Raw genomic sequence first — 21,506 nt, 5'->3', positions numbered from 1 at the left:
CCCTCTACGCCTCCTCCATGCCCACATGACGTGGAGGTACTGTAGTGGCTGTTATAAAAACACTTACCAACACTTCTACTCCAAAAACTGGCATAGAATCGTTCTTAAATCTCAGTGTTTATTACTCTCACCTGTCTCCTCTCTGTTGGCATCCTACAAGTTTCTGTCCTGGGAACCCTACTGTTCTCTATCTACACCTTTGGCCTATGACAGTCACATTGCATCTTTGGACCAGACATCTCCTCTCTTCCAGCCAGAATCCCAGAGTGTCTATAAACCTTATCCTCCTTCTCCTATTCTCTTTTTCTAAAACTTAATATGGACAAAATGGAAATCATAATCTTTCCTCCACCTAACACATCCCTCCGACCAAATTACTAGTCCCTTCCCTCATCATCTCCTGCTTGGACTATTGCAACCCTCTTCTCTGTGGTCTCCCATCTAACTCCCTTACCCCTTTCCAATTCACCCTAAACCATGCTGCCCGGCTAATCCATCTGTCTCCTCACTTCTCCTCTCTGCCGGTCTCTCCACTGCTTTCCCATTGCACAGTAAATTCAGTTTAAAATACTAACCATAACTTACAAAGCTGTCCACAACCTGTCCCCTCCATATACCTTCAGCTTCACTCTACTACCATCTGATCTCACAACCGGCATCCAGGACTTCTACATTCCTTGAACTCTGGAACTCTCTACCAAAATGTGTCAGACTCTCCCCCAACTTCCCAACCTTCAAACATAACCTGAAAACCCACGTGGTCAGGATTGTCTACAACACACAATAACTGCCCTGCTCCCTTACCTCATGTCTCCATTTTGTCTGCCACATCGATTGTGAGCTCTCATGGCCAAGGTCCTCTTTCTGCTCATCTGCTGATCTCTGTAGTCTTGTATTTTGTACTTGCATTGGTTTTTGTCTTTATGTAATGAATGTGAATCCCTTGGAATAAATGGTTCTCTATAAATAAATAATAATAATAACAAAAATTGTCAATCACAGCCGGCCGACCATAAAATTGTTCTCGATAAAGGCCCACATTTACTGAGCGGTCTGTGCCAGTATTCGGTGGCACGCTGTGACTTCATTTTGTACATGGCAAGTTCCATGGCAGGTTCCCAGTAGAGGATATGTATTAATATGGTTTGGGTGGACGGTGACCATCTCCTTGCACATGGGTAAAGCCTCATTAGTGCCGTAATTCTTCACTTTAGGGCTTGGAGGATCCAGCTCCATTATACTGTAGATGGTGTTATACGGGTGAGGCACAGCTGACACCGCGCTCCTGCCATCTGTACTTGCATTGTGTTGCTCATTACAGACATAGATATTCTCAACATAAATTATCTCCTTCTTAATCACCAGGTGGCATTTGAGGCCATAAAAAACCCAGGTTTCAGCGACATCGCATTAGACGACATCAAGTTATCTGCTGGGAAGTGCAATGATAGCGGTTACATTGAACCAACTCCTCCCACCACCACCGTTCAGCCAGGTAAGTGCTATGTAGTCTGGATTTTAGAGGATTTTTAATTACATGCAAGGCGCTGAGTGTCTACTTGGTGTGATTATGATGTCTTGTGACAATTCTCGGGCACCGCCGTGCATTTGAATGGTGTTTTAATACCAGTGATTTTGACAGATGGAAGTAGTGATTGGTATGAGAAGGCAGGGAGGATAATTGGCTGTGCTGTCGAGTCAATTCACTAAACAAATCTGTTATCATGTATGACTGATAATATCTGGAGCTGTGCACTTTGCTGTTATTTGAGCAACGGATACCAATGCCTCATGGGACTTGTCGAAAGTTTGGCTTGTTTCAAAAAAATTACCTTATTAGCTCATTATGAGTTTTCTCATTTTTGAGTTATTCTCATTATTGTTTAAGTAATACTATTCCTTATTATTTCATTTATTTTTATTAACCCCTTAAGGACGCATAACGTATTACTATGTCACACTTTGTCTCACAGCCTGAGCCCTCTCCATAGCCAGTGAGTGTTTGCTGCATAATGCAACAAACACCCACCAGTAACACCTGCGATCAGTGCTGCCATTCAATCGCCGCCAGCACGTGGGCGCCTCCATGTTGGCAGTGTAACAGCTTGTGAAGCTACAGCATAGAGGGACTCAGGTAACACTCGCCATAGCGCTCCTGGCTCATTTGCATGATTTTAAAAGTTGATTTTAGAAAGAAGGAGGGCATGGATAACAAATATAATTTATATTATCGCCGCATCCCAAAATGTCTGATCTATCAAAATATAATAACAGTTATTCCCGACTATTAAGAGGGAGAATATGTAAATAGTGTGGATACCGACTTAAGGACACATGACTTACAGATGACCCCTAGTTACAGACGGACCCCTCTGCCCTCTGTGACCTCTGGTGAAGATCTCTGGATGCTTTGCTTTAGTCCCAGGCTGAAATGATCAGCTGTAAGGTGTCTGCAATGAAGTAACAGCACAACATTTAAAAAATCCAATTGTCACAGAGACAAAAAAAAATTGTCTGCAGTTTTTTATGCAATTATTACATATACCAATTCCAATACAAATTCAAACTTCCTTAAAGGGGTATTCCCATCTCAGCATTTACATTTAATTTAATTCATCTGCCATATATATACATTTCTTCAGTTGCATGTTCTTTAAAAGAATATTCCTGTGTGAAGATAATTTCCCATAAATGCAGCCATGTTGTCCCTTGGAAACAAAACAGCTGGATACGACCACCACTGCACTCTGGCAGCGGTGACTACACATGCACAATTGATGCCCGCCTGGATTCAGTGTTCATCACCACAAGACAGCAGTTGGACATCCAGGTCGTTTTATATGCAAAAACAATTTGTTTCTTTGTGCAATCGCTCCAGCAGCGGTGGTCATATCCAAGGACAACAATCTCGTTTCTAGCAGACCATATGGCAAAATTTTTATGAAACTATCTTAATAGAGGTACATTTTTTTAAGAACATCCAATTGAATAAATTTATCCATATGGCAGGTACCAGATGTAGGAAGTGATTTCCAGCCTTGTAGGGGCTATAATATTCATACAGCCCAGAGCCCATGGCAGGGTTAATCCACCCCTGATTTGTATTTGTAATCCCTTTTATTTGTGGATAATTTATTAAAAAGTCAATTTATTCTTCATTTTAGTGGGTCAACGCTTCTCGCTTTTTTTGTGGTTTTTTGTTATTTGTAGGTAATAAATGGTTAATGGCAGCAGATAAATGACTCTGATTGATTGAAGTCTTGGATCCAGTGACATGTAAAGATGTTTGGCACCTCATGTTATATTTCTATTACGCTCCCTAATTATAGAGGGGGCTGATGGATAGATTTCTATATCTGCCATAATACAGCAGGAACATGTGTGGTAACAATGGCGTCTCTATATAGCGCTGCCAGCGGGTTTGACAGAACAGCACTAAACATGATCCTGATTAAATCCTGTGTATTTCCCTGAACATCGCAATCGTCACATCTGTCATTTTTATGAGATTAGCTTTTGTTTCATTTTTTTCTTGTCATTTTTTTTTCTCCCGTCCTAACACCTACTCGTGCGCTGTATGTAATCACTAGTTATTACGTGTCACTCACGCTGGAGAATGATATCTGTCTCTTCTCGCCTAATCTTCTCTATGTGCTATCTTTTTGTGTTTAGAGATTGAGAATTATAAATGTTTGCCTGATGGAAAAAGGTCTCGGAAACCTCACGGGAGACTATTTTTAATTGGTAAAGTAGGAAAATAGATGATCTAGGATGGAAGATGCAGGTAGCAGCGAGTGATATAAAGTCGTATCGGCAGGGAAACTTGTGTAACAATGAAACGCGGTAGCGAAAGAAAAGATTTTATACAGGTAGTCCTCAGATTATGTACAAGATAGGTTCTGTAGGTTTGTTCTTAAGTTGAATTTGTATGTAAGTCGGAACTGTATATTTTATAATTGTGACCCCAGCCAGAATTTTTTTAGTCTTTGTGTCGATTGGAATTTAAAAATGTTGGGTTGTCATAAGAACCAGGATTAACAATAAAGCTTCATTACAGACACCTGTGATAACTGTTACAGCTGATCATTGTAGCCTAAGGCTAAAGTACAGTCAATTAACAATAGCCAGAGGTCTGTTTGTAACTGGGGGTCGTCTGTAATTCGGGTATTCTTAAGTAGGGGACCGCCTGTACAGCTGTGTCCTTATCTACCTTCCCTCTAGGCTCAACATATAACTCAATCACCAGTTCACCAATGGACTTTATTTCCACATCCAAACTCCTTGTATTCAAAATAAAGAACGCTTTGATAGTCAATTTTTGGCTGTTCCATAAAAATGGTCCATTTATTTAAATTTATTCGGGAATTCATATGTTACCAAAATACGATCAGCACCTATTAAGGAAAATCTACCATCAAAATCCATCATGATAAACCAGGGACACTCATAGATCAAGGCAAATCTGCTTATATTTGTTATCCATGCCATTCTTCCTTCTAAAATCAACTTTTAAAATTATGCTAATAAGCATAGGAGATAACTTGCTGATACGGGGGTCTCAGTGATGGGACCGCCACAGATCACGAGAACGGGTGTCCATTGCACCCACTGCTAACCCCAGACAATCTCGCATGCACCCTGCTGCTCTATTCATCTCCATGGTGCTGGTACAGTACTCAACTCATAAACAATGAATAGAGTGGGAGCGGCAACTCCATTGTATTGCGGTAGAGCGGTAGCGGCGGCTCCATTGTATTGCGGTAGAGCGGTAGAGTGGCAACTCCATTGTATTAGGGTTATAATGAACCCCCCTATTTAATGATCCATGGGGGTTCTATTTATGAGACCCACAGTGATCAGTAAGTTAGCCTATACCATGTGGATAGCGGCTAACTTGTTGCCACTGGACAACCCCTTTTAAGATTCATGTCTTACTGTGTACAGCCAAGAGAAAAAGACATCTGCACCTTGAGTAGAATTAACTCGAACCTACTTTTCCTTACCAGAGGCACTTGCAAGATTCACACCTACAGGTTGCAGGTGGTATTGTAGCTCAACGCTATTCATTTCAATGGAATCAAATCAGAACTCAAACTAGATGAGCAAGCCAGTGGAAGAATAGTCAAAGGGCAAGGCAAGAACACAGTCAAAGATTAGAGCAGAATCATTACATGGGATTTTTCCCCATTGCCCTTGAGGGAGTTTGTTCTAATAAATTCACTCCATGTCTGCACTGGATTTACGAGACTGAACCAATAACTGCTGAATGGAACAGCATGTCAGTTTAACAATTCTAGGTCAAGTCAGTTAAGTCATGAACCTAGTGGGGGTTTATGAAAGCAAACTTGCTCATGGGCAATGGGCCTTACTATGGATAATATAGATTTTACTGAGTCCAAAACAGAAATTAGTATTCAGGAAAGGGTCAGAAGGTCCATTAATATCGGTCACCAAAACTGAATGTGGAGAACCGGCCAGGATGGTGGTGATGAGTTGGCAAAGATGTTATAGTTGATCATGTAACTTTCTTATTGATGACCCTACATTTCCTTCTGGGAGGTTGATGTCTCTTTCATTGCGTCTGAAAGCAAAGAGTTTACATTCTTTCGCACTTTAGAAAAAAACCATCAGTAAATAATAGCACTCTGCGTAAAAGCTGAAATAACCGATCCTCATTGTAAAAGTATTAAGTTGTACAACAAACAAACAAATATATTTTCATTATTTTTCACACAAATCCAATTATAGAGGAGAATTGGAAATCACTTAAAAGAGAATCAAATTAGTGGAATCACTAAGAGAAGAAGTGTAAGAAGAAAGCTTAAACATCTACAATGGGCAGCTTAATTATAGTGAGGGATATTATCCGTGGAGATTGTTCTAGAAGAAAGATAAAAGAAAGCAGTTAAAGAACTAATAAGTAATATTAGCCGTAATATATTGTAGTCGTGCGAGCCGGATATTTGTCTGTAAGAGGCAAATTAGCTGACAATATACTGAGGTCACGGCACAATCAAGAGAACCGCCTATGTAAGATAGCGCCTGGTATAATGTATTATATATTGTCTAGATAATTTGGGTTAATAAAATGAAACATTTGCTTTAATAGGCTTTATGCTCCCAATACAACAAAGCTTCCTTTCCTTCCAGCTGCCATCGCCAGCTGTTAAGTTTCTTAAGTGATCATGAAATGGAAATTGACGAATAGAATTTTCAAAGTTAGACTGTAAGCTCTTGAGTACAGGTCAGTACAGGTCAGTGAAGGTTATTTTTGAGGCGTGAAACACAATCTAGTGAAAATAGCTTTAGTATTGACCCTGTACCCCCAAATAGGAAAATAAATAAATGGGTAACAGATGGTATTGTGAAGGCTAAGTGGTAGGCACCACTGACCTGCAAACACTAAGGGGGTCATTTACTAAGGGCCCGATTCCCGTTTTCCCGACGTGTTACCCGAATATTTCCGATTTGCGCCGATTTTTCATGAACTGCCCCTCGATTTTGGTGCACGCGATCGGATTGTGGCACATTGGCCCCCGGCAAATCGGGGGACGTGGCCGAACAAAAACCCGACAGATTCGGAAAAAATGTTGCATTTAAAAAAAAAAAGTGTTGCTGGACACGCGCTTACCTTCACCCAGCAATGGATCGTGGACTCCGGCGGACCTCGGCGGACTTCAGCGCAGCAGCGACACCTGGTGGATGTCGGAGGAACTGCCTTAGTGAATCGCTGGAAGAGCCGAATCCACTGCAAACAACGCGCCGCTGGATCGCAAATGGACCGGGTAAGTAAATCTGCCCCTGAGTGTTTAACTTCCTGTTAGGTCATTTCCAGGTCATTGATTCTCAGAATAGCCATAGGTTAGTGGTATAGGTAAATGTAAAAATATTATAGAAACCAATAGTAGTGTTAAATTACAGAACTTACATCTTTTCAATAAAGGTCAAAATACTTTGTCACGGACCAGAATGTAGATTCTCTGAATACCTATTTATATCTGTAATGTTTTATGCACTGGTTAGACCTGGACATGGTGCTTATTAAAACATCTAATTTTTGATGATAGTCTCAAAATTTATCAAGTTGCATAAGAAAATGAATACAACTGGTCTTAACAGTTCGACTAGCAAAGTAGATATTAAGTCTTAGGCTACATGCATACAACCATAAATGGGGGCCATTAGCTAGCCTGAAAATGTTGTCATAGTCATAAATAAGGCCAAGAGTCCTTGCCAGAAGACTAATACCATAATCGGACCAATACAATAATCGGATGCAGTATCTAAGGGTTGAAGTAGGAAAGTAATCTGGAGGGTCAAAAACCTTGAACACCAGGCATGGAATTACAAAACTGGTTGGAATTACATGGTAGGTTACCAAAAACAAAACCGGAAAGATTATATTACAGGATTTACATCCAGGAACATATACCTAAAATGTCAAAAATTGGCCTTATTATAGGACTGAAGTGGACACCAGGTGTAGGAAGAGAAAAGGTAGCATTAAGTTGTCTCGCAGTTGGACTTTGTTCTGTTGATGATTTTAGTATAGGCTGACTTTGTCAATATCTCCCTCCCTGACCTCTGGCTTGTACCTTGGATTCTGTCTGCTTGCTATCAGCCCTGACCTCTGACTTGATTTCTACATTTTGCTTGCCTGCTACTTGCCCTGAACTAGGATTGTCTCAGATCATTGAAGGCCTAACTCCTGATGCTTCACACCTGCTTACTAAGACACACCTGCACAAGCTGTTAGTTACTCCAGGACATCTCCAAGGAGATGTAGCTTATGATTTCATAGCAGCGTAATCCTGATTCCTGTTTAGGAATAAAAAGATAAAACTCAATGGGGCTCATTTACTAAGGGCTCTGCATCCGCACTTTCGTCGAGTTTCCCGGCTTTTTCCGTTTTGTGGCGAATTCGGCCGGGATTTTGGCGCACGCAATTGGATTTCGGCGCAATCACGCCGGCTTTCAGGCGACAGAAATTGGGGGCGTGGCTAACTGAAAACCCGCCGTATTTTGAAAAAACGCGGAATTTAAAAAAACGAAGTGTGTGGTAAAATCAAGCTCTCACATGCACCGAGAAGAACCAGGTGAACTCTGGCGGACCTCGGCGAACCTAGGCGCAGCAGAGACACCTGGTGGACATCGGGTGCACAACCTTAGTGAATCACCAGAAGACCTGAATCCTCGTCAGACAACGCACCACTGGATCGCGACAGGACCGGGTAAGTAAGTCTGCCCCAATGTGAATATCTGGAAAATGCCCTCTGGATTAATTTAATACTAAACTATGTAGGGGGTCCAGTTGGTCTATTTCTGAAAATAGTGCAATATCTTTCCACATTTTGCCCAATTTACTTTACCTTCTATAGAACTAAGCAATTTTGGATATAACCCATGGCCAGATAAAGCAATGTCTTTGGAAGAAAGTGGACATTTTTTTCTTTTTCTTTACCAAAATAAATTAACTTGTTACAATGTTACTCTACTATAAACTTAATTCATTATGACCAATATTCCTTTTTTTGGCAGCAATCTGTGAAGAACCTATAGAATTGTGGGAACCAAACAGTGCATTTTCCTCCCCAAACTACCCATTGAACTATCCCAGCCTGGCTTCATGTAAGTTATGACCATTCCACCATTTTCCATCTTTCTAATTAACTTTTAAATATCAAATATTTAATTAACCTTAAAATGGAATCAGCATTTGTCATTTTTCAGGTGACTGAGTTTTCAGACAAAATTGTAAAATAAAGTGATTATGTTAACCATAACTTGATACGACTCTCCGCGGACCTTAAGAAGAAAAATAAATTTTAATTAACTTTTTAAAATGTTCAGTATTAATAGAATACACTTTATACTTCCATTTTAGAAGCTCTCACCAGAGTCTCATAAATACTTCAAGATAAGATGCGGCTGCATTGAATTGCTAATAAGATGTGCCAAAAAGAAGGTGCAAGTTTTATGTATGGACCTTTGTAGCGATGAAATTCAATGTAAAAAAGATAATATAAATAATAGTAGTGTTACATTACAGAACTTACGTCTTTTCAGTAAAGGCCAAAGGACTTTGTCACGGACCAGAATGTAGATACTGTGAATAACTATTTGTATCTGTAATGTTTTTGGCGCTGGTTAGACCTGGTCATGGCGCTTATTAAAACATTTAATTTTTGATGATAAAATCTCAAAATATATCAAGTTTCATAAGAAAATGAATAAAACTAACATATCTAACAAAATAGATATTAACTCTAAGGCTACATGCACACAATCATAAATGGGGGCCATGAGCTAGCCATACAAACACCAGCTAGCTTGCGGCCCCCATTGAGGTTTATTTTGCATGGTCACGGTGCTACAGCTGGTGACCGAGCCAGAAGACTGCTCCACAAATTATAGAGAAGGTCCTATTCCTGACTCAATTTGAGGCAATGCTGCTGCACAACCCCAGTAGCCATTGCTGAGAGTGAGTATGAATATGAGAACTGTGGAATAGCCAGCCTCAGGCGCTGGTCACAGCAGGGACAGCAGAGAGCTTCAAGAAGGGTCTAGATGCCTTTTTTACACCTGAATAACATTGATGGTTATGTTATATAGAATTGTTTCCATAAATCTCTTCCTCATCCAATTCCTTCTCTTCCTTGGTTGAACTTTATGGACATACTATGACCTGCTCCTACCCACTCGTGTCCGGCATCCGGCCGGTCTCCAGTATTATTTAAGCTATGCGCAAGCGCAGCAGCTCACTGTCGCTTGCGCACAGGTCAAATAATGTCGGAGACAGGTCAGATTCCGAAGTCTGGTGGGTAGAGGAGGGTCAGTGGTGGCTACTGGGGTATTGACAAATTAAACTTTTTTTCTGGAGCAGATGCATCCCTGGATTAGTGAAACGTTATGCAGCTGCTGTCTGGACAGGGAATCTACCGTGGGACATCACTCAAAGTAGATTCCCCATGGTAGATTTCCTTAAACAGTAAAAAATCTAAGGGTGTTACCAAAACTAGAAAAACTTAACTCCATCCCTCCCTAAATAGACAGATGTGATGCTATTTTTGAAGAATACAGCGATTGATTTATCATCCTGCAGAACCCCTGTAATTTTGTTAGGGGATAAGTGTCAGGCTAAAAGTTGGTGGAGCACATGCCACATCCATTTACGTTTACAGGACTGCAAGATATAGAGGTGCCAAAAGCTCCATAGAAGTAAATGGAGCACAACGTAAGCATCCACAGCATCATTCGATAGACAATGGGGGTCATTTACTAAGGGCCCGAATCACTCTTTTTCGTTGGGTTTCCCGAAAATTACCGTTTTGTGCCGAATTGCCCAGGGTTTTTGGCGCACACGATTGGAATGTGGCGCATCGGTGCCGGCATGCATGCGACAGAAATTGGGGGGCCTTGCCGTCGAAAAAACCCGATAGATTCGGAAAAACCGCAGAATTTTTAAAAAAATGTGTCGCTTACCTGCACCAGGAATAAGGATAGTGAACTTCAGTGCAGCAGCGACACCTGGTGGACATCGGGCACACTACCTTAGTGAATCCCGGCCGGACCCGAATCAGCGTCGGAGAACCTGCTGCTGGATCGTGACTGGACCGGGTAAGTAAATGTGCCCCAATGGGCACAAGGCAGAGGTTAGATCCTCAGTTATCGGGAACCTTTTACTATTCATATGGGAATAGTCTAATTAGTGGCACAATCCCTTTAATACTTTCTTTAATGATAGTGTCCTGGTTTTATTTACTGATGACTCTGCATCCAGGGATGTCACTAAACATATCTCCTAGAGTCGGGCACATGCAGAGAAGGTGTTCTGAGGTGAGGAGAGCTGGACTTCAGTGCTAAACTCTCCACCTCCATGTCTTTACGCAACCAATTTACATATTACTTCAAAAGTGATATTCTGGATCATGCCGCCACATTGGGCTATAAAACAAAACTGATCTGGAATATGTTAAGCTGCTACACAATATACTAGTTGTGGTTTATTAGGTTCAGTTTTCCTAATTATTCTTATGTCAGTAGGGGAAAGATCTCATCATCAGTATGATCCTTTTTTTGCTTTCCTAAATATTTCTCCCCTGGTAGTATGCTTAAAGGGGTGTGAGCGAGAAACAAAGTTCTCAAATGTAGATCTCCAAGTGATGGTGAATGGCATAGAGCAATGCAGTGTGCAGTCATGAGAAGCTATTCATGAGAAGAATCTGCCATGCCCAACCATAGTTTTAGACTTATGATATGATCCCGTGGCAACCAAAATTGCGTTCACCAGAACTGATAGAGACAGGTTGGAATTATATCTGTGAAATGCTTTATTTCTACTAATAACAGTGAATAAGAGAATGTGTTATTTTGTTATCCTGAGTACATTTAAGAATCTTGTCTTTGTGGGAATACCCCTTTCGCTATCCTTGAAGACTTGTTGAAGAATCTGGGTGGAATGCCCACATCGGACATTCTTCAACTATTCTGACCACAGCAAAAACAGCTATGATTGTTCTTGTGGTGGTCGATGGAGTTAAACCTTTGTCTTATTATGGATGAATCCATAAATAGAATCCACAGCAACAACTGACTTGCTGTCTTACACTGCTGGATTTGTTTGCAGCACGTGGATGGGATATGTATAAATACTATCCACTTTTCTTCTGCAATGCCGCTACGTGAGTCCAGGGCCATGGAGTTGGCAGACCGCTTTCTTCTTCATTCCAGAGAGGAACTTGGACGCACAAGGGAGGAAAGAACCTTTTACATTCAAACAGTGAAATATTGAAATGTGTCTTTCCATGCGGAGTGCGGAATGATCTAATTACAAAACAGTCGTCAGATAATACATTCTCTAGATCAGCATGAGAGGAGATATTTCGGAAGAGATAATTAAGTAGTATCCGTGGTTTCCACATTCCATCAAATCGATATATTTCAGACTAGGAAAAGCCATTAACTATTCCATCTATACGAACTAAGAATATCTGATCTGCAATAAATTATGTAGTCTATTATAAAACACCCAGTTTATGCCTATAATAAGAGCGGTTAAGAACTCCACAATATTTGTCTTTTGAACTTTTGACATTTTTGGAATATCTTTTTTTTTTTTATTTTGGAATAATTTTATCTTGGGATAAAAGACTAGAACATAGTTCGTAACTTGACTGAAATATCTTTTAACAAAAACTGAACCCAAAGGTTCTATTTTGTTTCAAGATTTTTCATCTTCCTAAATAGTTAGTGGCACGGTGCTCTAAAGACCCATTGGGGCAAATTTATCATATGCTGAAGCTAAGAGTATATGATGTTTCCCTGAACCCACCTTACCAGGTGGCTGTGCTGTGGGGGGGTCTACCCTGCCACAGCTCTATAGCCTGCACCCGTGCTGAAATGTCCAGTGCCGGCCCACTCCACAGCTGCGTTTTTCCCATCCTTCTATGCCAACTATGATTGGTGGCATAAGGGAGGAAATAAATACAATTCACATATTGTGCCTATTTCAGGACTTGTATGGCAGATTTTGGGCATAGAGGCCCTGTTTGATTTGGCCCATTATTTATACCCTTCAAATTACAACACGGGGGAATGGAACCAGACAATGTGGTGATGAAGTCCCCCACAGTCCTTGAAAAAAAAAATATCATATGTAGGTACAGTATAAAATAATGCAATTTTCTTGTTAATGTGCACGACTTTTAGTGGATAATAAAGTAGACTTCCTGTCCAAGGTCTATTAGTTTACTACTCACTAAGCACAAGGTAGTAGATGTTTGATACTATGATAATTTTAGTAGGGGATTGGAGACCATAACCATAATTACCAGAGACTTAAAGGGGTTTTCCCACCAAACAAGTTAGGCCCTATCCACACGATAAGGCCTAACTAGCTGGTCAGTGAAGATTTAAGTGATCAGTGATGAAAGCCCCACTGATCATTAGAATGGGGGGTCTGATGGGGTCCGAGGAACATACATCTGATCCATCGTCGCTCCCCGAGATGAATGGAGTGGACGGTGCACTCGGTATTCCATCATCTCCATAGAGATGAAGAACATATATGTACGGCCGTCTGCTCCATTCATCTCGGGGAACAACGTGGGGTCAGACAGAGGTAACTTGTAACTTGTACCCCATCAACTTGTACCCCATCAAACCCCTATGTTCTTGTGATCTGTGCAGGTCTGATCACAGAAACCCTCACCAATCAGCAAGTTATGCCATATTCTGTAGATAGGGCCTATCTTGTTTGGTGGGAAAACCTTTTTAAACCTACCAGTGCTTCATGGATATGCGATACTGGTAGACAGTGATGAAAATAACTGTGTCTGAAAATAGCCATCCTAGAAACCCCATAAAAGTGCATAGAACAATGGCCAACCCTGCATACTATTGTTCAATTCACATGGAACACTTAGAAACACATCTATCTCCCTTATTATCTGGAAGGTCCCAGCAGTCAAGCCATCGTTGGACACATATCTATTATTTCACAGGTTTTAGATATAGTGCTAAAAACTATTCTAAACCATTTAATTGTATCTCAAACCAAGTCAATTGGAATCCCAAAACAATTTGTATAGTTATTATTCCTATACAGTATATTGAAATGGAAAGGAATGCTATAGCACATACCTGCAACATGTATTTGGAGGCAAAATATATACTGTAGTTACCTGCCAAGGGTTAATATTGATAGATATAAGGTTGGCAGTCCATACACTTCAAATAACTGTATGGTGAGCACTCGTTTGGCCAACAATCTCTACTTACAGCATTGCCCCATACACATGCTGGATTGGTTCACCTAATAATATAGGCAGATAATTCTAAGAACACAAGTACAGGCAGTCCCCGGGTGTCATACAAGATAGGGTCTGTAGGTTTGTTCTTAAGTTGAATTTGTATGTAAGTCGGAACTGTATATTTTATCATTGTAATCTCAGCCAGAACTTTTTTGGACTCTGTGACAATTGGATTTTAAAAATGTTGGGTTGTCATAAGAATCAAGATTAACAATACAGCTTCATTACAGACACCTGTGATAACTGTTATAGCTGATTATTGTAGCCTAGGGATAAAGTACAATAAATTACCAATATCCAGTGGTCCGTTTGTAACTAGGGGTCGTATGTAAGTCGAGTGTTCTTAAGTAGGGGACCGCCTGTATTTGGTCTGTTCAAACCCTGCAACTCAATCTTTATTTTCCTCAATATCTGCCATTGTAAAAAAGTCAGGAACTGAATGCAATCATAAGTCGCACTGAAAATCAGTAGGTTTGTCCGATTGAATGTAAATGTGAGTCTGGTTGCTTGAAAAATATAATTTCTCCAAACAAAAAGTTTTTATAAATATTATAAAGGGGTTGTGCAGCTAGACATTGACCCATCAGTGACGTTTCAGTTGTGTAGAGAACATCATTGATCATCATTGGCTGCAACAGTGACCTAAAAACACCACTTTTTATCCAACAAAAACTAGTGAAAAGGTAACTTATTACCATTAGCAATATCAATGAAAACGATGAGTGTAATATCTGTGTCAGTGTCATCTTCGGTCAAAAGGGTGTGGTCATCTGTGGATGAGCCGATAAACGGTATTCTGTCTTTACTAGAACACTGGTCTGTTTCTTTATGACATGTTTGATTAATTATACACTACACCTATCAGTTTCCTTTTAGCTCACTAACAGTAAACCTCCTTGTTGGGTATAATCATTGTCCTATCAGCATTGGAACCAGGATTCTGATATTACATAAATGGTCCTGGGAACTTATTCTCAGTGCTTATTATAGTTCATGCTTGACCATGCAAATGTGTATTTGTCTGCTTCTATCTGTTATCTTTTTACCCCTTGGTTGTCTTCCTGGTTATCCATTTTGCCTATTAATTTGGTACTTCGCTGTCCTGTAGGATTTTACTCAGCCCTGGCGACTTTTCTTATTTTTTTGTCTTGTACTTTTGTCTGTTGTAATCACTGAGTTAAACAGGGACTGTCACCCAGCGTCTGGTCATCAGGGAATAGCGCCCAACTTTGATTTGTGGGAAAATCCCTTTAAAAAGCTCACATCTTGGTACTATGGAGCATAAAAAGCAACAGCTGTCAAGCCTGTAAGAAAATGAAGCAACTCTCAAAATTTTGCTCAATTTTGCCTCATTTGGGATTTTTTCACTCTTTCTAGTACAATGCATAAACTACAATTTTGGTTCCTCTAGGGAGTAAATGTTGTTTCCTGGAAGACAACCCTTTAAAATGGAAAAATTGAAACATTTTAAGATATGGGGAATAAACACATAAATCAAACACAAAAATTTGCTGCAGCCATAAAAGGTTAATATAACGTCATAAATATAAATTTTCCTATTTTCTTTTATCCAATTTTTTACATTTCTTTCCTCCCTAGGTATATGGTATCTGAACGCAGCAGAAGGACACAATATCCAACTTCACTTTCAAGCATTTGATCTGGAGAATATATATGATGTTGTTGAAGTGAGAGATGGCAGAGGATCAGATTCCTTGTTGCTGGGCAAGTATCCATTCTCGGTTTTTCGGAAGCTTTTGTTGTAGATGGTAGATTTCTTGTGAGTGCTATGAATTATTGCAAAGTAACAGTTAGCTGCTAGATTTCATGCTGTCACTGATGAAGAACTGAAACAAACCACCAGACACTGAAGTGCAGAGTTTGCGGCTGAACTTCAACTCATAAAAAGCAGGTCATGAAGTTCAGCGCTCCTTTGATTTGCTCACTTCTTAGAAGAGGCCTGTTGGAAAATTATCATTCAGAAGATGTGAGACTCGTGGATAACCTGAAAGTCTAGTGGTGTGTTGCATGTTAACACAGCAAAATAATAGCATCAGAAAATGGAGAATGTACATGTTTATGTGACTCCGTGACCCAGCGAGTCCCTCGGGGGGGAAAGAGTTCAAAGGACTCGGCCAGAGAGACTAATAAAAAATGTTTGCCATTTTTATTATTTTATTTTATTTTACAGTTTTCTGTCCACCATAAAGCTGAGACGCATTTCTCCAGCCATCAATTCTATTTGACGTCAAATATTCTAAGGGTTTCTTTTGTGTTGTTGTTCATAATGTATCATTGTAAAGTGCAGTTCAATATTTTGTGTGTTATGAACCATAATGCGGGACGTGGTCAATATATTTTTGTACCATTTGCATATGTGTACTTTATACATTTATACATTTTTTTTGCAAATTGCGGTATAAAATTTATTTAGCATAAGAGACTTGGGAACCTGTCATCAGAAATTGACCTAACAAACCACTATGTTGTCAAGCAGCTGAACACCTTCCAGATCGTGTTTCTCTCATGGCCCAGTGTGGTGGCATCATCCAGAAAATCAACTTTGAAGTGAGATTTAAACTGGTCAAGGAGGTGGAGATTTTAACCCTGAAGTCAAGCTCACTCTTCCTCAGAAACCCTTCTTCACTGTAATTGATGGTCCTGCATTCAGAGACTTCACTAAAAAGATTTCCTGAAGTTTGATGCATTGGGGGGGGATGTATTAACGCACTTGCGCCACAATTCTGGTGGTTTTGCTCCTAAAACAAAGTCTAAAATGCCTTGTGCCACATTTATCAAGGCTTTTAGACCTGTTTTAGCCATTTTCCGACTTGTCCGACTGAGAGGGCACGGCCTCCGTAAAAGGGGTGTGATTTGGTCCAAAAGGGGGCATGGTCGATTTGCATGTTCCGCGCACCAAAAATTGTGGCGCAGAGTTTAGACCACTTTAAAGTAGTTCTAAACTGGAAACCGACAGTCTTATCCTGCACCAGATTCATTAACACAGTGATAAATCTGGCGCAGAAAATGACTAGGGTTTTCCTCCACTAAACCGACGGAACCTGGGACACATTGATACATCCCCCCCAGTATGTTAATCACAGGAGGCGTTCAGCGCTCCCGATCTTGACTTCAGTGTTAAACTCTACTCCTCCTTGACTTTCTACAACCAATTTACATCTGACTTCAAAGTTGATTTTCTGGATGATGCCACAACACTGGACCATGAAAGAAACAAAAACTACAAGGTCTTAGGCTGCATTCACACTGCCGCAAGGGGGATGTATGTACGGCCGATATATACGTCCCCCATTGACGGCAATGGGCGCATGGCGCCCTAAGGGAGCGGTACGGTGCAGCACACGTGCGTATCCCTATGTATCCCTATGGAGAGGGACGGGGTGAGCAGTGCTCCTCCTCTCCCCGCGCGCTGCCGTGTGCCCGCCGTGCTACGGTACGGCGGGCAACGGTAGTGTGAATCCTGACAAATGACTAGTAGTGGTTTATACGGCCAGTTGCTGATGACTGGTTCCCTTTAATGAATAAAATTAATAAACCTGTACAAATAGTAATGTATAAATATATAGGTAGATAGAAAGATAAAAAAACTTGTTTCTGGTTGTAGCTTTCAATAGATAATATGACCCATGGATACAAGAGTAACTGCCAGGTTCATTCCCCTGTCGAAAATAATTTGTGGCACAGACCCAAAGATTTTTGTTGGGCCCTCACACCCACAAAATTTATGGGGGAGATTTACCATACGCTGGATGTCTTGTACTGGAAGGCAAAGCTACGTCAACCTTTCTTTTGTAAAAACCTTCTGAACATTCTGCAGTGATTGTTTGTAAGGTTTTGGAAAGTATGCAGGTACAGGCCAGCAACGCCACACGTAAGGCCACTCTGCCAGCGACTTGGCCCCTTCAAGCTCCGTCCTCGCCTACATGATGTGGAGGTGGCATAGTCATGAGAATAATTGCAATTTCTTGCAGTGTCGCACTGATAAATGTCACCAATGTGTATATTGGAAACAGCATATCAAGAAGATATCTTCTCTTTCAAGGCAGCTTAGATACAGCAGCACAGCTTATGTAAAGTGGATGCCAATATAATGGCATATTAGATACAAAGGGGCACATTTACTTACCCGGTCCTTGGAGTTCACCGAAAGTGCATTGTCCAAGGATTGGACACTAAGATCGTGTGTCCAATTTGTTGTGTCGCTTCCCCGCTCAGGTCCGCCGGAGTTCACCTTCTTCTTCCTGGTGCATGTAAGTGCATTGTCTTGTGACACAATTTGAAAGTTAAATCCCGCTCTCAGTCCGAATCAGCCGGCTCGTCCAATGGCACACTCCCCAAATTCTGTAGCATGAAATCCAGCGCAGCTGGGCCAAAAAACTATCAAATGCACACAATTCCAGCGCAGACACCTGTTAAATGACAGTCCAAGCCGTGCAATCCCCAAAAACAGTGCACAGCCCAACGAAAGTGAGCAGTGCGACTCTTAGTAAGTAAGCTCATCAACTCAGCTCTATGTAAGGTGGATGTCTTTTGTTTTTTGCGTTTTACACTCTACATGTTTAAAAAACAACTTTTACATTTTTCCCATGAACAGAGCTGTTGGAGATCTTGTACTTCATAGTGATATTTTCTTTTCAATGCCATGTACTAGGAAACTGGAAAAACTTCCAAGTGGGATTCATTTATAGAAAATACACTTTTGCGCCATTTTCTTGTTTTTACCCCTTTCACTGTGTTCTCCAAATGACACATCTCATGTATTCGCTGGGTTGGATATTATGGGGGATAATAAATTTATCGAGGTTTATGTTTTAATAGATTTTAAATAACTTTTTCATACTTTTGTAATTTATATTGGTGAATTACTTAAAGAGAACCTGTCACCCAAAAGTAAGCAGCTCCTAGTGCTTGAACAAACGCCGCAGTGTTAGAGTGATAGCGTTACCGGAAACCTATCAAACACTGCGGCGGGTTACAGTGTAATTGTCGGACAGCTCACAAAGCTGTCCGATGTATTCATGAAGGGGCGGGGTTGGGGCGTGACTAGGGGCAGCAGTCACAGCCGGCCTATGGAGCGAGCGGGGTGGTCCGGGGAAGAGGCAGCGCCTTGGACCGCCCCCTCATGAATACATTGGACCGCTTTGCAAGTGGTACGATGATTACATTGTACTCCGCCGCAGTGTTTGATAGCGTTACTGGAGGTTTCCGGTAATCCTATCACTCTAACATTGCAGCGTTTGTTCAAGCACTAGGAGCTGCTTACTTATTTGGTAATTTCCTATGAAGATAAGGGCTAAAAATCAATAGTTGGGGGTTCAACCATTCTGGAGCCTTAGAAATTCATCAGCACAGCGTATTAATGGTGTAGACGGTTTTGACATCTATCAGCACTCCCATATGTATTAAACGGAGTGGCAGGATGAATTCTGGACATGCTGCTCCATACTATAGTATGGCCAGGCCCCGTTCTTGTTACCATTTGTGATGACCATCACCGACCAGATGGTTATATCCTCTTCTCATGTTCAGCTTTAGATGTTTTTTTTTTCTTTTTTGGAAAGCAGTACACAAATTGCATACAAAATAGTATAAAAACGTCAACAACATTATTAAGGTACTTCAACTTCAAAATGTGTTACTTGTACAAATCAATAATGCCACTTATTTCCTGCATAAAACATTACCGAAGAAAGATGTAAAATACGTCCTTTTCATGCAGAATAACTTGAAAGAAAAAGAATATTTGTTGATGTCCAAGTTGATAAAAGCCCATGAAAAAATACACAATTGGACAAAATGTAAAACTAAATAACATGAATGATAAATCAGTAGAACGCCATAGCTCAATCAGAAGGTTCTTACAAAGACTTTGTATGTTAATAGTGGCGAATATGAAAAGCAAAGCTTCAAGAATTCATCTAAGCCACTTATTCATTTAATGTAAGTTTTTTTGTGTGTATTTACATAAACAACCCACTTATGGCCCCAAATGGGTCCTTCATGTGTCATTTTGTGAAAAAACAAAACAATTTGGTAAGCGTGAAATTTTTATTCCCTGTCTTAAATGTGTTGTTAATGTGCAAACACTAAAAGTAAACTCTTTTGAATAAAAAACGTCATCTGGATGAACTTTTGACCATCTCAGAAGATGGGCCATTTCTTCCATTGCATGCCTGGCATCCAGGGATTGTCAGGAACCACAACAATCAATAGATCCACACATTTCATTAGCGTTTAACATTCTAGGGCAGTGATGGCAAACCTTTCAGATGCAGAGTGCCCAAACTACATCCAAAACCCACATATTTTTTCGCAAAGTGCCGATGCGACAATTTAAACAGTAACTTATTACTCCCAGTTCTGTCACATGTGTATAGGCACCTGAGGACACCAAAACAGTAGAAAGAAGGAGAAAAAGCTTTGGTTATCATTGTAGCTTCCTTCTAGGGTCCTGGGCTGCCTGGGACTGCAAGAGGCCTTGAGTCCTGTCTGGCGAACTCTGCGGTGGGGTGATGGCGCGGGTGCCCATAGATAGGGCTCCGAGTGCCACCTCTCAGTTTTCAAGTGACTTTGAGAGAGGCCTTATATAAGTACCATATATACTCGAGTATAAGCCGACCCGAGTATAAGCCGAAACCCCTAATTTCAACACAAAAAAATGGGAAAACCTATTGACTCGAGTATAAGCCGAGGGTGGGAAATGCATTGGTTACGGCCTCCCAGTATATAGTCTGTCAGCCCCTGTAGCATACAGCCTGCCCAACCCCTGTAGCATACAGCCTGCCCAGCCCCCGTAGCATATAGCCTGCCCAGCCCCCGTAGCATATAGCCTGCCCAGCCCCCGTAGCATACAGCCTGCCCAGCCCCCAGTAGTATACAGCCTGCCCAGCCCCCAGTAGTATACAGCCTGCCCAGCCCCCAGTAGTATACAGCCTGCCCAGCCTCCGTAGTAGGAAAAAAAATAACACTGTACTCATCTTTCCGACGTCCCCCATAGGTCCTCTTCTGTCTCAGACTGTCTCAGACAGAAGAGGACCTACAGGTGATGTCAGAAAGGTGAGTTTTGACTTTATTTTTTTAGTTGACTCGAGTATAAGCCGAGTTAGGGTTTTTGAGCACAAATTTTGTGTTGAAAAACTAGGCTTATACTCGAGTATATAAGGTAAAACCATATAATTTACCCCATTATAGAAACTACTCCCCTCAATGTATGAGAAACCAACTTTAAGAAGTTAACAATCTTTCGGTGTTTTACAGGAGTAAAAACAAAATGGAGGTGAAATTTACAATTTGTAATAATTTTGGCCCAAAATTACAAATTCCCAACAGATTAAATGACAAAAAGCTCCACAAAGTTTGATCCCCAATTTCTCCTGAGTATGCCGATACCCCATATGGGCACACGGCCAGGCATAGAAAGGAAGGAGGCACAATTCAGAGTTTATTTTTTTGTAACTCGGACACATGGGGGATTATTATTTCCGGGAGGAGATCCGATTTTCAGGTGCATCATTTAGGGGGTTTCAATAGCTAATTGATGAGATTTTATTAACTCTTTCTTGGTGGTGATAAGAAAATAATTAATTCTGGTTTAGGGTTTTTTCTTTATAAGCTGTTCACTGTACCGTAAAAATAATACATTATCTTTATTCAATATGTCTCCACAATTGCAGC

The 21,506-nt window shown here is 40.8% G+C and overlaps 1 protein-coding gene across 1 annotated transcript in view; it reads left to right on the top strand.

The window, feature by feature from the left end:
* TMPRSS15 (transmembrane serine protease 15) overlaps positions 1 to 21,506 on the top strand; it is a 184,103-nt gene that overhangs the window by 75,217 nt on the left and 87,380 nt on the right. Inside the window, exons 13-15 of the mRNA XM_072133217.1 lie at positions 1,366 to 1,495; positions 8,539 to 8,628; positions 15,411 to 15,536. Coding sequence (XP_071989318.1) covers positions 1,366 to 1,495; positions 8,539 to 8,628; positions 15,411 to 15,536 — 346 coding nt within the window. The remainder of the gene's footprint in view (positions 1 to 1,365; positions 1,496 to 8,538; positions 8,629 to 15,410; positions 15,537 to 21,506) is intronic.

The sequence above is a fragment of the Engystomops pustulosus genome, chromosome 2 (assembly GCF_040894005.1).
Source record: "Engystomops pustulosus chromosome 2, aEngPut4.maternal, whole genome shotgun sequence".
Taxonomy (NCBI): domain Eukaryota; kingdom Metazoa; phylum Chordata; class Amphibia; order Anura; family Leptodactylidae; genus Engystomops; species Engystomops pustulosus.
This window is presented reverse-complemented; position numbering and strand designations above follow the sequence as displayed.